This window comes from Oncorhynchus kisutch, linkage group LG18, assembly GCF_002021735.2.
Source record: "Oncorhynchus kisutch isolate 150728-3 linkage group LG18, Okis_V2, whole genome shotgun sequence".
Lineage (NCBI taxonomy): Eukaryota > Metazoa > Chordata > Actinopteri > Salmoniformes > Salmonidae > Oncorhynchus > Oncorhynchus kisutch.
In genome coordinates this window covers 43,378,144-43,398,609 of record NC_034191.2, presented here as the reverse complement: position 1 = coordinate 43,398,609, position 20,466 = coordinate 43,378,144, and the positions used below count along the sequence as shown (strand labels likewise).

Here is a 20,466-nt window from a genome sequence, read left to right as displayed (position 1 = left end):
GTTCTGGTCTTTCTAGGGAGTTTTTCCTAGCCACCGTGCTTCTACACCTGCATTGCTTGCTGTTTGGGGTTTTAGGCTGGGTTTCTGTATAGCACTTTGAGATATCAACTGATGTAAGAAGGGCTATATAAATAAATTTGATTTGAGGTGTGCCAAGCTTGTAGCGTCATATCCTAGAGGACACTAGGCTGTAATTGCTGCCAAAGGTGATTCAACAAAGTACTGAGTAAAGGGTCTGAATACTTATGTAAATGTGATATTTTTTAAATATTTTTTGAACATTTGCAAAATAAAAACTGTTTTTGCTTTGTCATTATGGGGTATTGTCTGTATATTGATGAGGGGGGGGAAACTATTCAATCAATTTTAAAATGAGGCTGTAACATAACAAAATGTGGAAAAAGTCAAGGTCTGAATACTTTCTGAATGCACTAACTAAGTCCAGACATGGATGCACCAATTGCCTCTTTAAACCAACAAAACATCTAGTCAGTACACCACCACTACCCAGACTGACACAATATGGCTTATCCAGAGATTTGGCTCATTAGAGACTATAAAGATGCTAGTTTTAAGCTTAACAGTTAACATACCAGATTTCTCAGTATTAGGCTATGGAAATACCCAGAATTCACATTATGTTGAGAGGGTTGGGCTTCTTTCCTCTGGGCGAGATAAAGGTTCAGCACCTGGAAAGGATGGAATGGAGAGGGGAGGAATGATCACTGAGATCAGAGATGAATCCTGTTTTCACCCAGATGTAAGTGTTGCCCGGCACCAGTTCAGGGGAGCTGCAGTGGTCGGGTAATGTGAGGTAGTGAGGGGAAGGCAGGGTGCTGACATTGCCATGAGAGGCCAGCAAAGACATGGCGTTTACCATCACGATGGACCGCTCGTTCATCTTCATAGACACACTCTCCACTGTCCCTAGCAGATCTGGACACAAAATTCAGATCAGCTTCGTGAAGCCACTGCACTCAGTGTCAAAAATAAAGTACAGTTGAAGTCAGAAGTTTACATACACGTTAGGCAAATACATATAAACTCAGTTTTCACAATTCCTGACATTTAATCCTAGTAAAAATTCCCTTTCTTAGGTCAGTTAGGATCACCACAATTTTTTAAGAATGTGAAATGTCAGAGAAATAGAACATTTCAGCTTTAATTTCTTTTATCATATTTCCAGTGGGTCAGAACTTTACATACACTCAATTAATATTTGGTGGCATTGCCTTTAAATTGTTTAACTTGGGTCAAACGTTTCGGGTAGCCTTCCACAAGCTTCCCACAATAAGTTGGGTGAATTTTGTCCCATTCCTCCTGACAGCTGGTGTAACTGAATCAGGCTTATAGGCCTCCTTGCTCACACACGCTTTTTCAGATCTGCCCACACATTTTCTATAGGATTGAGGTCAGGGCTTTGTGATGGAAACTCCAATACCTTGACTTTGTTGTCCTTAAGCCATTTTGCCACAACTTTGGAAGTATGCTTGGGGTCATTGTCCATTTGCGACCAAGCTTTAACTTCCTGACTGATGTCTTGAGATGTTGCTTCAATATATCCACATAATTTTCCTCCCTCATGATGCCATCTATTTTGTGAAGTGCTCCAGTCCCTCCTGCAGCAAAGCACCCCCACAACATGATGCTGCCACCCCCGTGCTTCACGGTTGGGATGGTGTTCTTCGGCTTGCAAGCTTCCCCCTTTTTCCTCCAAATATAACAATTGTTATTATGGCCAAAAAGTTATATTTTTGTTTCATCAGAGAGGACATTTTTCCAAAAAGTACGATATTTGTCCCCATGTGCAGTTTTTTGGTGTGGTTTTGGAGCAGAGGCTTCTTCCTTGCTGAACGGCCTTTCAGGTTATGTCGATATAGGACTCGTTTTACTGTGGATAAAGATACCTTTGTACCTGTTTCCAACAGCATCTTCACAACGTCCTTTGCTGTTATTCTGGGATTGATTTGCACTTTTCGCAACAAAGTATGTTCATCTCTATGAGACAGAACGCGTCTCCTTCCTGAGTGGTATGACGGCTGCGTGGTCCCATGGTGTTTATACTTGCGTACTATTGTTTGTACAGATTAACGTGGTACCTTCAGGTGTTTGAAATTGCTCCCAAGGATGAACCAGACTTGTGGAGGTCTACAATTTTGTTTCTGAGGTCTTGGCTGATTTCTTTTGATTTTCCCATGATGTCAAGCACAGAGACACTGAGTTTGAAGGTAGGCCTTGAAATACCTCCACAGGTACACCTCCAATTGACTCAAATGATGTCAATTTGCCTATCAGAAGCTTCTAAAGCCGTGACATAATTTTCTGGAATTTTCCGAGCTGTTTAAAGGCACAGTCTACTTAGTGTATGTAAACTTCTGACCCACTGGAATTGTGATACAGTGAATTATAATTGAAAGAATCTGTCTGTAAAAAATTGCTGGAAAAAGTACTTGTGTCATGCATAATGTAGATGTCCTAACCGACTTGCCAAAACTATAGTTTGTTAACAAGAAATGTGTGGAGTGTTTGAAAAATGATTTTTAATGACTAACCTAAGTGTATGTAAACTTCCAACTTCAACTGTATACTGAACAAAAATATAAACAGAACATGCAACAATTTCAAAGATTTGCCTAAGTTACAGTTCATATAAGGAAATCAATCAATTTAAATAAATAAATTAGGCCCTAATCTATGGAATTCACATCACTGTGTAGCGGTGTAGCCATGGCTGGGCCTGGGAGGGGATCCACTGGAGAGCTAGGCCCAGCCAATCAGAAATAATTTCCCCCCACAAAATGACTTCATTACAGACAGAACTACTCCTCAGCACCCTCCCAACCAACCCTCAGATGAGGAAGAAGCCGGATGTGGAGGTCCTGGGCTGGTTACACGTGGTCTGCGGTTGTGAGGCCGGTTGGACGTACTGCCAAATTCTATAAAACGATGTTGGAAGCAGCTTATGGTAGAGAAATTAACAGCTCTGGTGGACATTCCTGCAGTTAGTTTGCCAATTGCACGCTCCCTCAAAACTTGAGACGTCTCTGGGATTGTGTTGTGTGACAAAACTGCACATTTTAAAGTGGCCTTTTATTGACCCCACTACAAGGTGTGCTCACTCTGTTTAGCCTCACATGTGAATCCTTAAAGAGAAGGGTGGGGCTGGCTTAAGGGGATGTGAACGATGCTGAATGGGTGTAGACAAAGAAGAGCTCTCCAGTAGTGGTACCAAAATATTCAAGGGCCATTTTCTCAAAAGTGGGGTTACAAGTTTATCAACTTTCAAAGCAGAATTTACTTTCCCAGTGTTCCTCAACTCTAGTGCATGATATGCCATTTTCTAGCTCTGAGTCTATACTTTTATCCCAAAAAACACCACCTCAAATGTTGCTACATAAGACCGAATCTAGCTGGTCGGTCACATTTTTGTTCAGTGTAGATTCAAGTGCTTCCCACTGTTCTTGCTAGAGGTCAAAGTATAGATTCATGTTTCCTTCACTCTGTGCTGCAAACTGGAGGCCTTACCTTCGGTGTAACACAGATCATCCGTCTTCAAATCCCCCAGTGGTAGAAGCCTGGGTCCTGAGGGTAGTAAAACAACAGTCTAATCAAATGGGCTTAGACAGAGACAGAATCCATGCAGGGACCCATCAAAACACACCCCGTTTATTATTTATGAACTACATATAGAATCATCATATCATTCGTCTGGGCTGTGGGTTGGTCTTTCGTATGGCCCAGAGATAAAAAGACGTAAAACAAACTGTGACATAAATCATGGATCGATGAAAAATGGGAGTCAAGTTCGGAATGTATCCTGTTCCCACTGACCTGGAATCATGTTCATGCTGGTGGTGTTTCGTTCAGACCTTGGGTGCAGGACCCCCGCGCAGCAAGACCACAGGGAGGAGTTGGGGTAGCGGTGCCCACAGCAGGTGAACCCTGACTGGGTAGGGTAGAGGAGGTCTAGCCCTGGGGCAGAGCAGCAGGTCTGAGTGGAGCCGGCCTCCATCAGGATATTCCCACAGCACTGGGCATCCTCTGTGAGCCTGCCCTGAACCTGCAGGTCGTACAGAGTCCCTGCACAGCACTTCATCTGGCCCGTGCTGGGGCTGTAGCCCTTCCCTCCGCAGCAGGACATGTTTCCCAACCTGCGGTGTCTGTGCAGAGAAAAAAAGATTTGACCCAATAGCAAGAGAGCTGTTCCGATACACACCAGCAAATTGATTAGGTATTGTCAACAGGTTTGTTGTCTCTATTAGTGTGTGGTGGGTTAGTTAACACTTGGATAAACTGATTAAAGTTAACGGTACAACGGGCCTCCCGGGTGGCGCACTGGTCTAAGGCCAGACTTTGGGTTCGAGCCCAGGCTCTGTCGCAGCCGACCGCGACCAGGAGGTCCATGGGGCAACGCACAATTGGCCTGGCGTCGTCCGGGTTAGGGAGGGTTTGGCCGGTAGGGATGTCCTTGTCTCATCGAGCACAGTCTTTCCTCCGACACATTGGTGCGGCTGGCTTCCGGGTTGGATGCGCGCTGTGTTAAGAAGCAGTGCGGCTTGGTTGGGTTGTGTTTCGGAGGATGCATGACTCTCTACCTTCGTCTCTCCCGAGGCCGTACGGGAGTTGTGGCAATGAGACAAGATAGTAACTACTAAAACAATTGGATACTACGAAACTGGGGCGAAAAAAGGGGGTAAAACTCTGAAAAAAAACGAACACTAACTAACACTAACACAATAACTGGCTTATGGAAGCACTTCTCTATGTGAGAGAGAGGTAGAATTATATATTTATATATAAACTATTTATGCTACCTTTTATATCATTGATCCTAATGATTTAGGCCTAGATGTACAACAGCCAATGTGATAGAGTAATGACCGTGGAATAAAAAACAAAATGTGTATGGGTGGAGAGAGGGTTGGTTTTACAGGTTCACTCGCTCTGGATTGTCAGTACTGCATGTATTCTTGGCAGTCGTGCCATGGCTGTGTCAGAGTCGATTGTAAACTTGGGTATTCCTTTATGGGCAGTGTGATTCCTAAGACACATTTTTAATTCCAGTCATTAGCAGCCGTTTTTCCTTACTTTTTTTTGTTGGAAAACAACAGGATATGATGAGGACTACATGAAATATGTCTTGCATGTATTGGACATTAAAAAAAAGGACTGGTCTTGTGATATATTTAGGTTGTTTTCTCTTCATTTTTTCAAACATTTTCAAACAATTGAATCCAATGAACTGAGCAGGCTGGGCTGACATGGTTATAGCCTTGCTAGGACTTTCTAAATATGAGCATGCATTTATAAGATTGTGCTGTTGTTATTTATATTAATATTATCAATTATTGTAACTATTTATTTTTTTCTGACTGTTTTCCATGTTATTTGGTTAGTTCTCTTAAACACCCTCATAGATATGTTATCATGGGACTGCCCATATTTCCCTCTGGCCAACGCCAATTGGCGGCCAAGGGTTTGCCTTAGGACGCAAAGGTGCTTCATGAGTCAGGGAGATGGTCTGATGGTCTTAGTGATAACAGACCTAGATATGGGGGGAGGTTTTAGTGGGTGGAATATTATATCTCGATAGTGAGGCTGTAGAACTTTTGAGGATCTGGGGATGCCAAAACCCATGCCAAATCTTTTCAGTCTCCCGAGGGGGAAAAGGTTTTGTCGTGTCCTCTTCACGACTGTCTTGGTGTGCTTGGACCATGATAGATCGTTGGTGATGTGGACACCAAGGAACATGAAACTCTCAACCTACTCCACTACAGCCCTGACGATGTTAATGGGGGCCTGTTCGGCCCTCCTTTTCCTGTAGTCCACGATCAGCTCCTTTGTCTTGCTCACATTGAGGGAGAGGTTGTTGTCCTGGCACCACACGACCACATCTCTGACCTCCTCCCTAAAGGCTGTCTCATCATTGCCGGTGATCAGGCCTACCACTGTTGTGTCATCAGCAAACTTAATGACGGTGTTGGAGTCGTGTTTGGCCACGCAGTTGAGAGTGAACAGGGAGGACTATGTACAAACCCCTGAGGGGGCCCAGTGTTGAGGATCAGCGTGGCAAACGTCTTGTTGCCTACCCTTACCACCTGGGGGCGGCCGTCAGGGAGTCCAGGATCCAGTTGCAGAGGGAGGTGTTTAGTCCCAGGGTCCTTAGCTTAGTGATGAGCTTCGTGGGCACTATGGTGTTGAACGCTGAGCTGTAGTCAATGAACAGCATTCTCACATAGGTGTTCCTTTTGTCCATGTGGGAAAGGGCAGTGTGGAGTGCGATTGAGATTGCTTCATCTGTGGATCTATTGGGGCGGTATTTGAATTGGAGTGGGTCTAGGGTATCCGGGAGGATGCTGTTGATGTGAGCCATGGCCAGCCTTTCAAAGCACTTCATGGCTACCGATGTGAGTGCTACGGGCGGTAATCATTTAGGCAAGTTATCTTTTCTTCCTTGGGCACGTGGACTATGGTGGTCTGCTTGAAACATGTAGGTATTACAGACTCAGTCAGGGAGAGGTTAAAAATGTCAGTGAAGACACTTGCCAGTTGATCCGGGCATGCTTTGAGTACACGTCCTGGTAATCCATCTGGACCTGCAGCTTTGTGAATGTTGACCTGTTTAAAGGTCTTGCTCACATCGGCTACCGAGAGCGTTATCACACAGGCATCAAGAACAGCTGGTGCTCTAGTGCATGCTTCAGTGTTGCTTGCCTTGAAGCAAGAATAAAATGCATTTAGCTCATCTGGTAGGCCCGCGTCACTGGACAGCTTGCGTCTGGGTTTCTCTTTGTAGTCCGTAATAGTTTTAAAGCCCTGCCAAATCTGATTAGCCTCAGAGCCAGTGTAGTAGGATTCAATCTTAATCATGTATTGCTTGTTTGATGGTTTGTCTGAGGGCATAGCAGGAATTCTTATAGGCGTCCGGATTATTGTCCCGCTCCTTGAAAGCGGCAGCTCTAGCCTTGGGGACAACCTCGTCGATGCAATTATTGATGATGCCAATGACTGAGGTGGTATACTCCTCAATGCAATTGGATGAATCCCGGAACATATTCCAGTCTGTGCTAGCAAAACAGTCCTGTAGCGTAGCAACTGCGCCATCTGACCACTTCCGTATTGAGCGAGTTACGGGTACTTCCTGCTTTAGTTTTTGCTTGTAAGTAGGAATAAGGAGGATAGAATTATGGTCAGATTGGCCAAATGGAGGGCGGGGGAGAGCTTTGTATGCATCTCTGTGTGTGGAGTAAAGGTGGTCCGGAATTTTTTCCCTTCTGGTTGCACATGTAACATGCTGGTAAAAACTTGGTAAAACTGATTTAAGTTTGCCTGCATTAAAGTCCCCAGCCACTAGGAGCTACGCTTCTGGGTGAGCATTTTCTTGTTTGCTTATGGCCTTATAGGGTTGGTTGAGTGCGGTCTTAGTGCCAGCATCGGTCTGTGGTGGTAAATAGACAGCTACAAATAATATAGATGAGAACTCTCTTGGTGGATAGTGTGGTCTACAGCTTATCATAAGCTACTCTACCTCAGGCGAGCAATACCTTGAGACTTCATTAATATTAGACTGCGTGCACCAGCTGTTATTGACAAAAAGACACACCCCCACCCCTCGTCTTACCAGAGGTAGCGTCTCTGTTCTGCTGGTGCATTGAAAATCCCTCCAGCTCTATATTGTCTGTGTCTTCGTTCAGCCATGACTCAGTGAAACATAACATATTACCGTTTTTAATGTCCCGTTAATAGGATAATCATAATCATAGGTCATCTATTTTATTTTCTAATGATTGCATGTTAGCAAGTAGAATTGATGGCAATGGGAGTTTACTCGCTCGCCTAAGAATTCTCAAAAGGCAGCCTGATCTGCGTCCTCTTTTCCGCCATCTTTTCTTCACGCAAAAGGCAGGGATCTGGGCCTGTTCCCGGGAGAGCAGTATATCTTTCTCTGTCTTTCTTCACGCTGATGACGGGGATCTGGGCCTGTTCCCGGGAGAGCAGTATATCTTTCTCTGTCTTTCTTCACGTTGATGACGGGGATCTGGGCCTGTTCCCGGGAGAGCAGTATATCTTTCTCGTCGGACTCGTTAAATGAAAAAGCTTCTTCCAGTCCGTGGTGAGTAATCCCAGTTCTGAGGTCCAGAAGTTATTTTCCATCATAAGAGACGGTAGCAGCAACATTGTGTACAAAATAAGTAAAAAAACAAGTTACAAACAAGGCTAAAAATCGATCAAAATAGCACAATTGATTACAGACATGTAAAACGTTAGCCATCCTCTTCGGCACCATTTTTTGACACTTAAATCATTGTGGTGCTTTTATGGTAAGTCTGGAAATAAGTATAGCCAGTTATAATTGTAATGGCTTAGCAGATCATAAAAAAAGAAGATACATTTTTACATGGCTAAAAGAGAATATAATATCTATTGTTTACAGGAAACTCATTCTACAAATATAGATGAGGTTGGGTGGAAAAAGGACTGGGAGGGAGAAATATATTTGTGTCATGGGCAAAGAAACTCAAAAGGGGTGATTATACTAATTAATACACATTTTGATCCGATTGTGCAAACTGTGTGAACAGCACCGCAAGGAAGATGGATTCTTTTAAATATGCTCGTGGACCAAAAACAGATCTGGCTAATTAATCTACAGTTGAAGTAGGAAGTTTACATACACTTAGGTTGTAGTCATTAAAACTTATTTTTCAATCACTTCACAAATTTCTTGTAAACAAACTATAGTTTTGGCAAGTCGGTTAGGACATCTACTTTGTGCATGACACAAGTCACTTTTCCAACAATTGTTTACAGACAGATTATTTCACTTATAATTCACTGTATCACAATTCCAATGGGTCAGAAGTTCACATACAGTGGGGCAAAAAAGTATTTAGTCAGCCACCAATTGTGCAAGTTCTCCCACTTAAAAAGATGAGAGAGGCCTGTAATTTTCATCATAGGTAGTACACTTCAACTATAACAGACAAAAAACCTCCAGAAAATCACATTGTACGATATTTAATGAATTTATCTGCAAATTATGGTGGAAAATAAGTATTTTCAAATAAATGTTTTCTGTAAGTCTTCACAAGGTTTTCACACACTGTTGCTGGTATTTTGGCCCATTCCTCCATGCAGATCTCCTCTAGAGCAGTGATGTTTTGGGGCTGTTGCTGGGCAACACAGACTTTCAACTCCCTGCAAAGATTTTCTATGGGGTTGAGATCTGGAATCTGGCTAGGCCACTCGAGGGCCTTGAAATGCTTCTTACGAATCCACTCCTTCGTTGCCCGGGCGGTGTGTTTGGGATCATTGTCATGCTGAAAGACCCAGCCACGTTTCATCTTCAATGCCCTTGCTGATTGAAGGAGGTTTTCACTCAAAATCTCACGATACATGGTCCCATTCATTATTTCCTTTACACGGATCAGTCATCCTGGTCCCTTTGCAGAAAAACAGCCCCAAGCATGATGTTTCCACCCCCATGCTTCACAGTAGGTATGGTGTTCTTTGGATGCAACTCAGCATTCTTTGTCCTCCAAACACGACGAGTTGAGTTTTTACCAAAAAGTTATATTTTGGTTTCATCTGACCATATGACATTCTCCCAATCTTCTTCTGGATCATCCAAATGCTCTCTAGCAAACTTCAGACGGGCCTGGACATGTACTGGCTTAAGCAGGGGGACACGTCTGGCACTGCAGGATTTGAGTCCCATCTGTTACTGATGGTAGGCTTTGTTACTTTGGTCCCAGCTCTCTGCAGGTCATTCACTAGGTCCCCCCGGTGTGATTCTGGGATTTTTGCTCACCGTTCTTGTGATCATTTTGACCCCACGGGGTGAGATCTTGCGTGGAGTCCCAGATCGAGGGAGATTATGAGTGGTCTTGTATGTTTTCCATTTCCTAATAATTGCTCCCACAGTTGATTTCTTCAAACCAAGCTGCTTACCTATTGCAGATTCAGTCTTCCCAGCCTGGTGGAGGTCTACAATTTTGTTTCTGGTGTCCTGACAGCTCTTTGGTCTTGGTCATAGTGGAGTTTGGAGTGTGACTGTTTGAGGTTGTGGACAGGTGTCTTTTATACTGATAACAAGTTCAAACAGGTGCCATTAATACAGGTAACGAGTGGAGGACAGAGGAGCCTCTTAAAGAAGAAGTTACAGGTCTGTGAGAGCCAGAAATCTTGCTTGTTTGTAGGTGACCAAATACTTATTTTCCACCATAATATGCAAATAAATTCATTAAAAATCCTACAATGTGATTTTCTGGATTTTTCCCCTAATTTTGTCTGTCATAGTTGAAGTGTACCTATGATGAAAATTACAGGCCTCTCTCATATTTTTAAGTGGGAGAACTTGCACAATTGGTGGCTGACTAAATACCTTTTTGCCCCACTGTACATTAAGTTGACTGTGCCTTTAAATAGCTTGGAAAATTCCAGAAAATAGTGTCATTGCTATAGAAGCTTCTGATAAGCAAATTGACATAATTTGAGTCAATTGGAGGTGTACCTGTGGATGTATTTCAAGGTCTACCTTCAAACTCAGTGCCTCTTTGCTTGACATCATGGGAAAATCAAAAGAAATTAGGAGATGCGTTCTGTCTCCAAGAGATGAATGTACTTTGGTGCGAAAAGTGTAAATCAATCCCAGAACAACAGCAAAGGACCTTGTGAAGATGCTGGAGGAAACAGGCACAAAAGTATCTATATCCATAGTAAAACGAGTCCTATATCGACATAACCTGAAAGGCCGCTCAGCAAGGAAGAAGCCACTGCTCCAAAACCGCCATAAAAAAGCCAGACTACGGTTTGCAACTACACATCGGGACAAAGATTGTACTTTTTGGAGAAATGTCCTCTGGTCTGATGAAACAAAGATAGAACTGCTTGGCCATAATGACCATCATTATGTTTGGAGGAAAAAGGGGGAGGCTTCCAAGCCGAAGAACACCATCCCAACCGTGAAGCGTTTTTTTCACAAGTCCGCAATCTGGATCCCTGCACAGTCTCATTGAAGATCTTGATCACTTTTCTAGCCTCTCTGGATTAAAAACTAATTATGACAAGTGCACCATATTACGTATTGGATCGTTAAAATAGTGTTGACACTACCTTGTTAGTTTACCAATAAAATGGGTGGATGGTAAAGTAGACATACCTGGTATAAATGAACTTTCCACAATTAATTTCAATAGAAAGTTAGCAACAATAGAAAATATTCTGAAACCATGGCGAGGTAAATACTTGTCTATTTATGGAAAAAATCATATTGATTAACTCTTTGGTCCTATCACAGAATACTTACTTACTAATTGACTTACTAATTGTCACGTTCTGACCGTAGTTCCTTTGTTTTGTCTTTGTTTTAGTACGGTCAGGGCGTGAGTTGGGGTGGGCAGTCTGTTTGTTTTTCTATGTTGGTTTTGGTATGGTATGGTTCTCAATCAGAGGCAGGTGTCGTTAGTTGTCTCTGATTGAGAATCATACTTTGTCCACCTGTGTTTCGTGGGTGTTTATTTCCTGTTTAGTGTTTTTTAATTCACCTTACGGGACTGTTCGTTTGTCGTTTGTTGTTTTGTTCAGTGTTCAGTTATTTTATAAAAAATATGAACACTTACCACGCTGTGCTTTGGTCCTTACCTCATTCCAACGACGATCGTTACACTAATGGCACTGCCTACTCCAGATGACTTGTTTTTTTAAATCAAATGAGCAAAAAACATGTAATTTTATTTGGAATGCTAAGCCAGACAAAACGTGCCTATTTCTATAACGAATATGAGTTTGGAGGGCTAAAATTATAAACTATTAAAGATTTAAACCTCTTACTAAAAGCTTCACTCATACATAAGTTATACTTAAACACAAAATGGTCCTCCAGTAGATTATCACAAAAGGCTTATCCATTGTTCAAAAATGTCCTTTTTGCCTCTATACAGATTACAACTTCTCATTTCCTACTAATTGAAAATGACATTTTGTTTAAAGTATCGCCATGCAAAGCTGGTTACAATTTCAGTTTTATCCTCCAGAAAAGAAAGAACAAATATTACAACAAATGGTTATGGTTAAACTCAAATATACTGATCATTAAAAAAAAAAAAAACATTCTTTATGGATGAAAAAAAAAAAATTGTATTATATTTGTTAATGATATTATGAATAGAAACGGAGGAGTTATGTCACATATGCAGTTATCGAAAATATATGGGGGATCCAAACGTACAACCTCAATCCAAACGTCCAACCAACTGATTGCAGCACTACAACAAAAATGGAGGCAAGTGGAAAAGGGAGAAGGTAGGGAACTTGAAAGGCCGCACAGCAAGGAAGAAGCCACTGCTCCAAAACCGCCATAAAACTGCCATATATTAAATATACAAATTGGCTGAAATGAACTGGCATAAATTGAAAAATATTCCAGTTTAATTTGAGGACAAAAATGTTGACAGCTGCACCATAACGGTTGCAAAATAAATGGGAAGATATTTTCGATGTACCAATTCCATGTCATATGGTTCATGAACTGGTACAAAAAAACTACACTTGATTCAACACTTTAAATTATTATACAACACTTTAAATTATTATATAAAATTCTTGCCACCAACAGAATGCTATGTATATATATATATATATATAATATGGAGCATAAAACAATCTCAGCTCTGTAGATTATGCTGCGAAGAGACCGAATCAATAGATAATTCATTTTGGTATTGGCCCTATGTAGCTTGTTTCTGGTCACAGGTACAGGAATGGTTAAAAAAAAATCACTACATGCACTTAAAAACTAACCTTACAAATAGCAGCGTTTGGCGATTTGGAAAGTCATAGTCAGTCAATAAATAATATAATAATAATCGTAGGAAAGGTTTTCATCTTTAGCTCATAAACTGTGGATAATATACAATTAGAAAGGTAAAAAAATTAGGTAAAACATCACAGCCCAATTGAAAAATATATGGCACATGGAAAACAAACGAGGGTAGTCTATGGAGACAGGTGGGATGGGCTGAGTGGCGGGATTAAAGAGCTTGTGTTTGGTAAAGTATCATTGTTATATGACTGCTTTATATAAAAGTACCTTGTATGTCAAATGTATATGTAAAATGTATATGTCAAATGTATGTATAAACTCAGCAAAAAAGGAAACGTCCTCTCACTGTCAACTGCGTTTATTTTCAGCAAACTTAACATGTGTAAATATGTGTATGAACATTACAGGATTCAACAACTGAGACATAACCTGAACAAGTTCCACAGACATGTGATTAACAGAAATGGAATAATGTGTCACTGAACAAAGGGGGGGTCAAAATCAAAAGTAACAGTCAGTATCTGGTGTGGCCACCAGCTGCATTAAGTGTGCATCTCTTCCTCATGGATTGCACCAGATTTGCCAGTTCTTGCTGTGAGATGTTACCCCACTCTTCCACCAAGGCACCTGCAAGTTCCCGGACATTTATGAAGGGAATGGCCCTAGCCCTCACCTTCCGATCCAACAGGTCCCAGACGTGCTGAATGGGATTGAGATCCGGGCTCTTCACTGGCCATGGTAGAACACTGACATTCTTGTCTTGCAGGAAATCACACACAGAACGAGCAGTATGGCTAGTGGCATTGTCATGCTGGAGGGTCATGTCAGGATGAGTCTGCAGGAAGGGTACCACATGAGGGATGAGGATGTCTTCCCTGTAACTCACAGCGTTGAGATTGCCTGCAATGACAACAAGCTCAGTCCGATAATGCTGTGATATACTGCCCCAGAACATGACGGACCCTCCACCTCCAAATCGATCCCGCTCCAGAGTACAGGCCTGACAAAACCGTGACTTGTCAGTGAAGAGCACTTTTTGCCAGTCCTGTCTGGTCCAGCGACGGTGGGTTTGTGCCCATAGGCGACGTTGTTGCCGGTGATGTCTGGTTAGGACTTGCCTTACAACAGGCCTACAAGCCCTCAGTCTAGCCTCTCTCAGCCTATTGCGGACAGTCTGAGCACTGATGGAGGGATTGTGCATTCCTAGTGTAACTCGGGCAGTTGTTGTTGCCATCCTGTACCTGTCCCGCAGGAGTGATGTTCGGATGTAACGACCCTGTGCAGGTGTTGTTATACGTGGTCTGCCACTATGAGGACAGTCAACTCCCATCCTGTCTCCCTGTAGCACTGTCTTAAGCTTCTCTCAGTACGGACATTGCAATTTATTGCCCTGGCCACATCTGCAGTCCTCGTGCCTCCTTGCAGCATGCCTAAGTCACGTTCACGCAGATGAGCAGGGACCCTGGGCATCTTTCTTTTGGTGTTTTTCAGAGTCAGTAGAAAGGCCTCTTTAGTGTCCTAAGTGACCTTAATTGCCTGTAAACTGTTAGTGTCTTAACGACCATTCCACAGGTGCATGTTCATTAATTGTTTATGGTTCATTGAACAAGCATGGGAAACAGTGTTTAAACCCTTTACAATGAAGATCTGTCAAGTTATTTGGACTTTTACGAATTATCTTTGAAAGACAGGGTCCTGAAAAAGGGACGTTTCTTTTTTTGCTGAGTTTATGTAGCAAAAAAGCTGTAAAAAAAGTTTTAAGATATTTGTCCTCTGAAGAGGGATTAATAGGGATTCATCTTTTTTAAAGAGCTGTCATGTTCGGTGAACTCAAAGCCATAAGTACTGATTATTTAGAATTTGATGGATTTTAACCATTATATTTCAATGAATATAGCACTCAAAGAAATGCAATCTGGAGTGTCTAGCTATAAGAATGAATTATTTTAGCCCATTGATTGCTTGAATCAACAGATTGAGCAATGAAGAGAGATTACCAAAACCCAGTGGTAGAAAAAGTACCCAATTCTCATACTTGAGGAAAAGTAAAGATACCTTAATAGAAAATGACTCAAGTACAAGTGAAAGTCACTCAGTAGAATACTACTTGAGTAAAAGTATTTGGTTTTAAATATACTTAAGTATCAAAAGTAAATGTAATTGCTAAAATATAAAATATGTATCAAAAGTAAAAGTATCAATAATTTTTAAATGTATTATTTTAATGTTTTATTTAACCAGGAAGGGCTCATTAAGATTAAAATCTATTTTTCAAGAGCGCCCTGGCCCAGATAGGTGCTGCCTATCTTGCCTTATATTAAGCAAACCAGACAGAACCATTTCCTTGTTTTTTAAATTTACGGATAGCCAGGGGCACACTCGAACATATCCCCGATTTTGTGTTAAATGCTCTAGAACAAAGCTTTCTTAGTGCCCAACAAGCTTTCTCTACCTTTAACCTTGTTCTGAACACCTCCAAAACAAAAGTAATGTGGTTGGGTAAGAAGAATGCCCCTTTCCCCACAGGTGTGATTACTACCTCTGAGGGTTTAGAGCTTGAGGTAGTTACCTCATACAAGTACTTGGGAGTATGGCTAGCTGCAGGCTAAAGTTAAATCTAGACTTGGTTTCCTCTATAGTAATCGCTCCTCTTTCACCCCAGCTGCCAAACTAACCCTGATTCAGATGACCATCCTACCCATGCTAGATTACGGAGACATAATTTATATATCAGCAGGTAAGGGTTCTCTCGAGCAGCTAGATGTTCTTTACCATTCGGCCATCCGATTAGCCACCAATGCTCCTTATAGGACACATCACTGCACTCTATACTCCTCTGTAAACAGGTCATCTCTGTATACCCGTCTCTTGATGCTTATTTATAAAACCCTCTTAGGCCTCACTCCCCCCTTCTGCCAGTCACATTCTGTTAAAGGTCCCCAAAGCACACACATCCCTGGGTCGCTCCTCTATTCAGTTCGCTGCAGCTGGCGACTGGAACGAGCTGCAACAAAACACTCAAACTGGACAGTTTTATCTCAATCTCTTCATTCAAAGACTCAATCATGGACTTACTTTCTGACAGTCGTGGCTGCTTTACATGATGTATTGTTGTCTCTACCTTCTTGCCCTTTATGCTGTTGTCTGTGCCCAATAATGTTTGGACCATGTTTTGTGCTGCTACCATGTTGTGTTGCTACCATGTTGTTGTTATGTTGTGTTGCTACCATGCTGTGTTGTCATGTGTTGCTGCCTTGCTATGTTGTTGTCTTAGGTCTCTCTTTATGTAGTGTTGTCTCTCTTGTCGTGATGTGTGTTTTGTCCTATATTTATATGTTATTTTTTTATAATTTTTTTAATCCCAGCCCCCATCCCCACAGGAGGCCTTTTGCCTTTTGGTAGGCCATCATTGTAAATAAGAATTTGTTTCTTAACTAACTTTCCTAGTTAAACAAAATATCTGTACTTTACTATTTATATTTTTGACAACTTTTACTTTACGAAAGACAATAATGTACTTTTTACTGCATACATTTTCCCTGACACCCAAAAGTACCCATTACATTTTGAATGCTTAGCAGAACAGGAAAATGGTCCAATTCACGCACTTATCAAGAGAACATCCCTGGTCATCTCTACTGCCTCTGATCTGACAGACTCACTAAACACAAATGCTTTATTTGCAAATGATCTCTGAGCTTTGGAGTATGCCCCTGGCTATCCGTAAATAAAATATAAAATGGGGCTGTTTGGTTTGCATAATATAAGGAATTTGAAATGATCTATTTATACTTTTACTTTTGATACTTAAGTATATTTTAGCAATTACATTTACTTTTGATACTTAAGTATATTTAAAACCAAATATCATTTTCTATTACATTATCTTTACTTTTACTCAAGTATGACAATTGGGTACTTTTCCCACCCCATTATCCATCATAAACCAGCCCCTCGCGCTTGCCAACTCGCTCTGAGGGCCCTCCGTTGTCACATGTTGCGGAGGAACCTCGGGAGGGTGACCTCAAGAGTAGCGAGAGGGTCAACCCCTCAACTTCAGGACACACTCGTGACTTGAATGACGCAATTCATGTTTCCCATTGAAATAATAAAACAAGCATGATGTTCAAATGAACAAATCCCCCCCCAGAAATCAACCAGTTTTCCTCCTAGAGTCAGACACCGAGGTCAAGCACAAGTCACACAACAGGACTAGGTAGACAAAAACAACTACCCACCCCCCAAACCCCCTCTTAGAGACCCCAAAGCAGACATACAGGCAGGCCAGTTGAGAACAAGTTTTGGGATGCATTTACTTTGTTACATGTGTCATGCCTTGAAATCAGACACAAACAAGGATGAGGGAGTGATTTGGGATTCAACCACAGAGGCAAAACGAAAGCAAATCGAAGTGCGTCACTACCCACCCCCCAAACCCAAAGAGGTGTCTGGCCCCCTCTAAGAGACCCCAAAGCAGACATACCACCTCTCTTAAAATGTCTGGTAGTCTGTCTGAATGCCTCTGACTGGAAAAAGGGAAGTGAAGTACAGGATGGGAGGAGACCTTTAGACCTTTGGCTGCAGCGGTAGATGTCCTCTGGGAGTCAGTGGTTTGTATGACTTGGTGCATTCCATTAAGCAGTTAGCTGCCCACGGAATTCTACAAAATCGAAGGTAGTGGGCCTGGGAATGTGGGTATGTTTAATTTCATTACAGTCGCATCCATTCATGTTTCCCAGACATAAACATACAAAGATGCATACCCAGTCTCTGATGGTTGGGAATACTTTCCACCGTTAGTTAAAGTACAGACATGCACACACACACACTGGTTGAATCAACATTGTTTCCACATCATTTCAATTACATTATGTTGAATCAACGTGGAATAGATACAGTGCCTTGCGAAAGTATTCGGCCCCCTTGAACTTTGCGACCTTTTGCCACATTTCAGGCTTCAAACATAAAGATATAAAACTGTATTTTTTTGTGAAGAATCAACAACAAGTGGGACACAATCATGAAGTGGAACGACATTTATTGGATATTTAAAACTTTTTTAACAAATCAAAAACTTAAAAATTGGGCGTGCAAAATTATTCAGCCCCCTTAAGTTAATACTTTGTAGCGCCACCTTTTGCTGCGATTACAGCTGTAAAGTCGCTTGGGGTATGTCTCTATCAGTTTTGCACATCGAGAGACTGAAATTTTTTCCCATTCCTCCTTGCAAAACAGCTCGAGCTCAGTGAGGTTGGATGGAGAGCATTTGTGAATAGCAGTTCACAAATGCCTGAAATGTGGCAAAAGGTTGCAAAGTTCAAGGGGGCCGAATACTTTCGCAAGGCACTGTATGTTGAATTGACGTGCCTAGTGGGATTGTATCATCACTTGGAAAGGGGAGGCTGGATACAGTCTGTTGAAGATGAAGTGATCCCTCTGAACTCTACTTGCAGACAGTGATAACCCCATGTCTTTGGGATAAACTGCCTGGCTAGGTTCTACCTACAGTTTCCACCCTACAGAGCAACTCACTTGTGTCCGTTGCAGCAGATTTCATCCTGTGGGTTGTAGGTCTCTTCTCCACAGCAGTGTTTGCCTGGATTGTTGAGATGAACGCGTGACTCACACACCATGTCACGGGATGGCCGATACAAGTGGCCACCTGGGGAGCACTGGTGCCCAGCCTCCACCCCACGGTGCAACGTCTGGTTACAGCACAGCACCCGTCGTTCCTCTACAGCATAGGGAGTTTTACCGCAGCACTGGGAGAGACACACACCAGTCAGCAGGGTATCAACACACGCGCACACACAAATAACAGACACACACACACATACAGACAACTTCATGCACTCAAACCATAGCATGCAAATACACAAAATTCACACACAATCACAAAAGAAAGTCAAAACGCTAGAAAAGAAAGTCTGACTTTCTTACCAGTAAACCTGTGCACACATCTTCTACCGACAGACTGCCGTGATAGAAAAGAGACCCAAAGAGAGCTCTCGTTACTCGTCAGGTACACTCTCACACTGAAGAGGGGCTGTACTACTCTAATTGGTTGCGGAATGGGGCTTGAGTAAATAACTGTGCGGACTAAACTGACATAGCCAAAGTAAAGCTCTCACCACTACAAATAGTCCTTGTTACTGGCAAATCATGGGGCAGATTTTCTCCCTGATAGACTTTTAGATCAAACAGCACTCTAGGACATTGGCTTGGAGTATAGGACACCCACTTCCAACTGGGGCCCTGTCTAAACATTCTGAGTGTATTGAAACTAGTCTGTGGACAACGTATAGTTTGACACTTTTAGTTATTTTGACCATTAACATTTTTTTTTTTACAAACACATCCGTTTACAGTACAGCATTGTCTTCATGCCTTGACAAACAACTACTCAACAAGTGGGTGGATGATACATTCATTTGACTGAGATTAGCACATTTTTATGTTGCGGAGGAGGTTCAGTGAACTAAATTTAGCTGTAGGCCTAAGCTCTGTGGGCTAATGGACTCACCAGGTTTTTCCCAAGCACCCTGTGAGAAATCTGTCCGGCACAGCAGATGTTGATATCTGGATTGTAAACCTGAGAGCCACAGCTAGCAACATTGTAGGGACCTGGTTAGAGAGATGGGAAGGAGGGAGGACAGAGATGGTGATGACTCACATGAAAAAATACTTGTTTGCTATAGACATCTATAGAACTTACTGCGGCATTCAGAAAGTATTCAGACCCCTAGACTTTTCCCACATTTTGTTACGTTACAGCCTTATTCTAAAATTGATCAAATTGATTATTTTCCTCCTCAATCTACACACAATACCCCACAATGACAAACCGAAAACAGGTTTTTAGAAATGATTGCAAACGTATAAAGAAAAGAAGAAATACCTTATTTACATAAGTAATCAGACCCTTTGCTATGAGACTCGAAATTGAATTGAAATTGAGCTCACGTGCATCTGTTTCCATTGATCATCCTTGATGTTTCTACAACTTGATTGGAGTCCACCTGTGGTAAATTCAACTAACTGGACATTATTTGGAAAGGCACACACCTGTCTATATAAGGTCCCACAGTTGACTGTGCATGTCAGAGCAAAAACCATGCCATGAGGTCAAATAAATTGTCCCTAAGACAGGATTGTGCCAAGGCAAAGGTCTGGGGAAGGGTACCAAAAAATGTCTTCATCATTAAAGGTCCCCAAGAACACAGTGTCTTCCATCATTCTTAAAACGGAAGAAGTTTGGAACCACCAAGACTCTTCCTAGAGCTGGCTGCCCGGCCAAACTGAGCAATTGGGGGGAGAAGGGCCTTGGTCAGGGAGGTGACCAAGAACCTGAGCTCCAGAGTTCCTCTTTGGAGATGGGAGAACCTTCCTGAAGGACAACCATCTCTGCAGCACTCCACCAATCAGGCCTTTATGGAAGTGGCCTGAAGCCACTCCTCAGTAAAAGGCACATGACAGCACACTTGGAGTTTGCCAAAAGACACCTAAAGGACTCTCAGACCATGACAAACAAGATTCTCTGGTTTGATGAAACCAAGATTGAACTCTTTGGCCTGAATGCCAAGAGTCACATCTAGAGGAAACCTGGCACCATCCCTACGGTGAAGCATGATGGTGGCAGCATC

The 20,466-nt window shown here is 42.2% G+C and overlaps 1 protein-coding gene across 1 annotated transcript; it reads right to left on the bottom strand.

The window, feature by feature from the left end:
* Positions 1-355: 355 nt before the first annotated feature.
* On the bottom strand, positions 356-19,804 carry LOC116352810 (galaxin-like). The gene is made up of 5 exons (XM_031796104.1): positions 19,347-19,804; positions 18,356-18,585; positions 3,832-4,160; positions 3,526-3,582; positions 356-936 (listed from the first exon to the last, which is right to left on the bottom strand). The coding sequence occupies exons 2-5, from the start codon at positions 18,454-18,456 to the stop codon at positions 683-685; spliced, it is 741 nt and encodes a 246-aa protein (XP_031651964.1). The 5' UTR covers positions 18,457-18,585; positions 19,347-19,804; the 3' UTR covers positions 356-682.
* Positions 19,805-20,466: the final 662 nt, after the last annotated feature.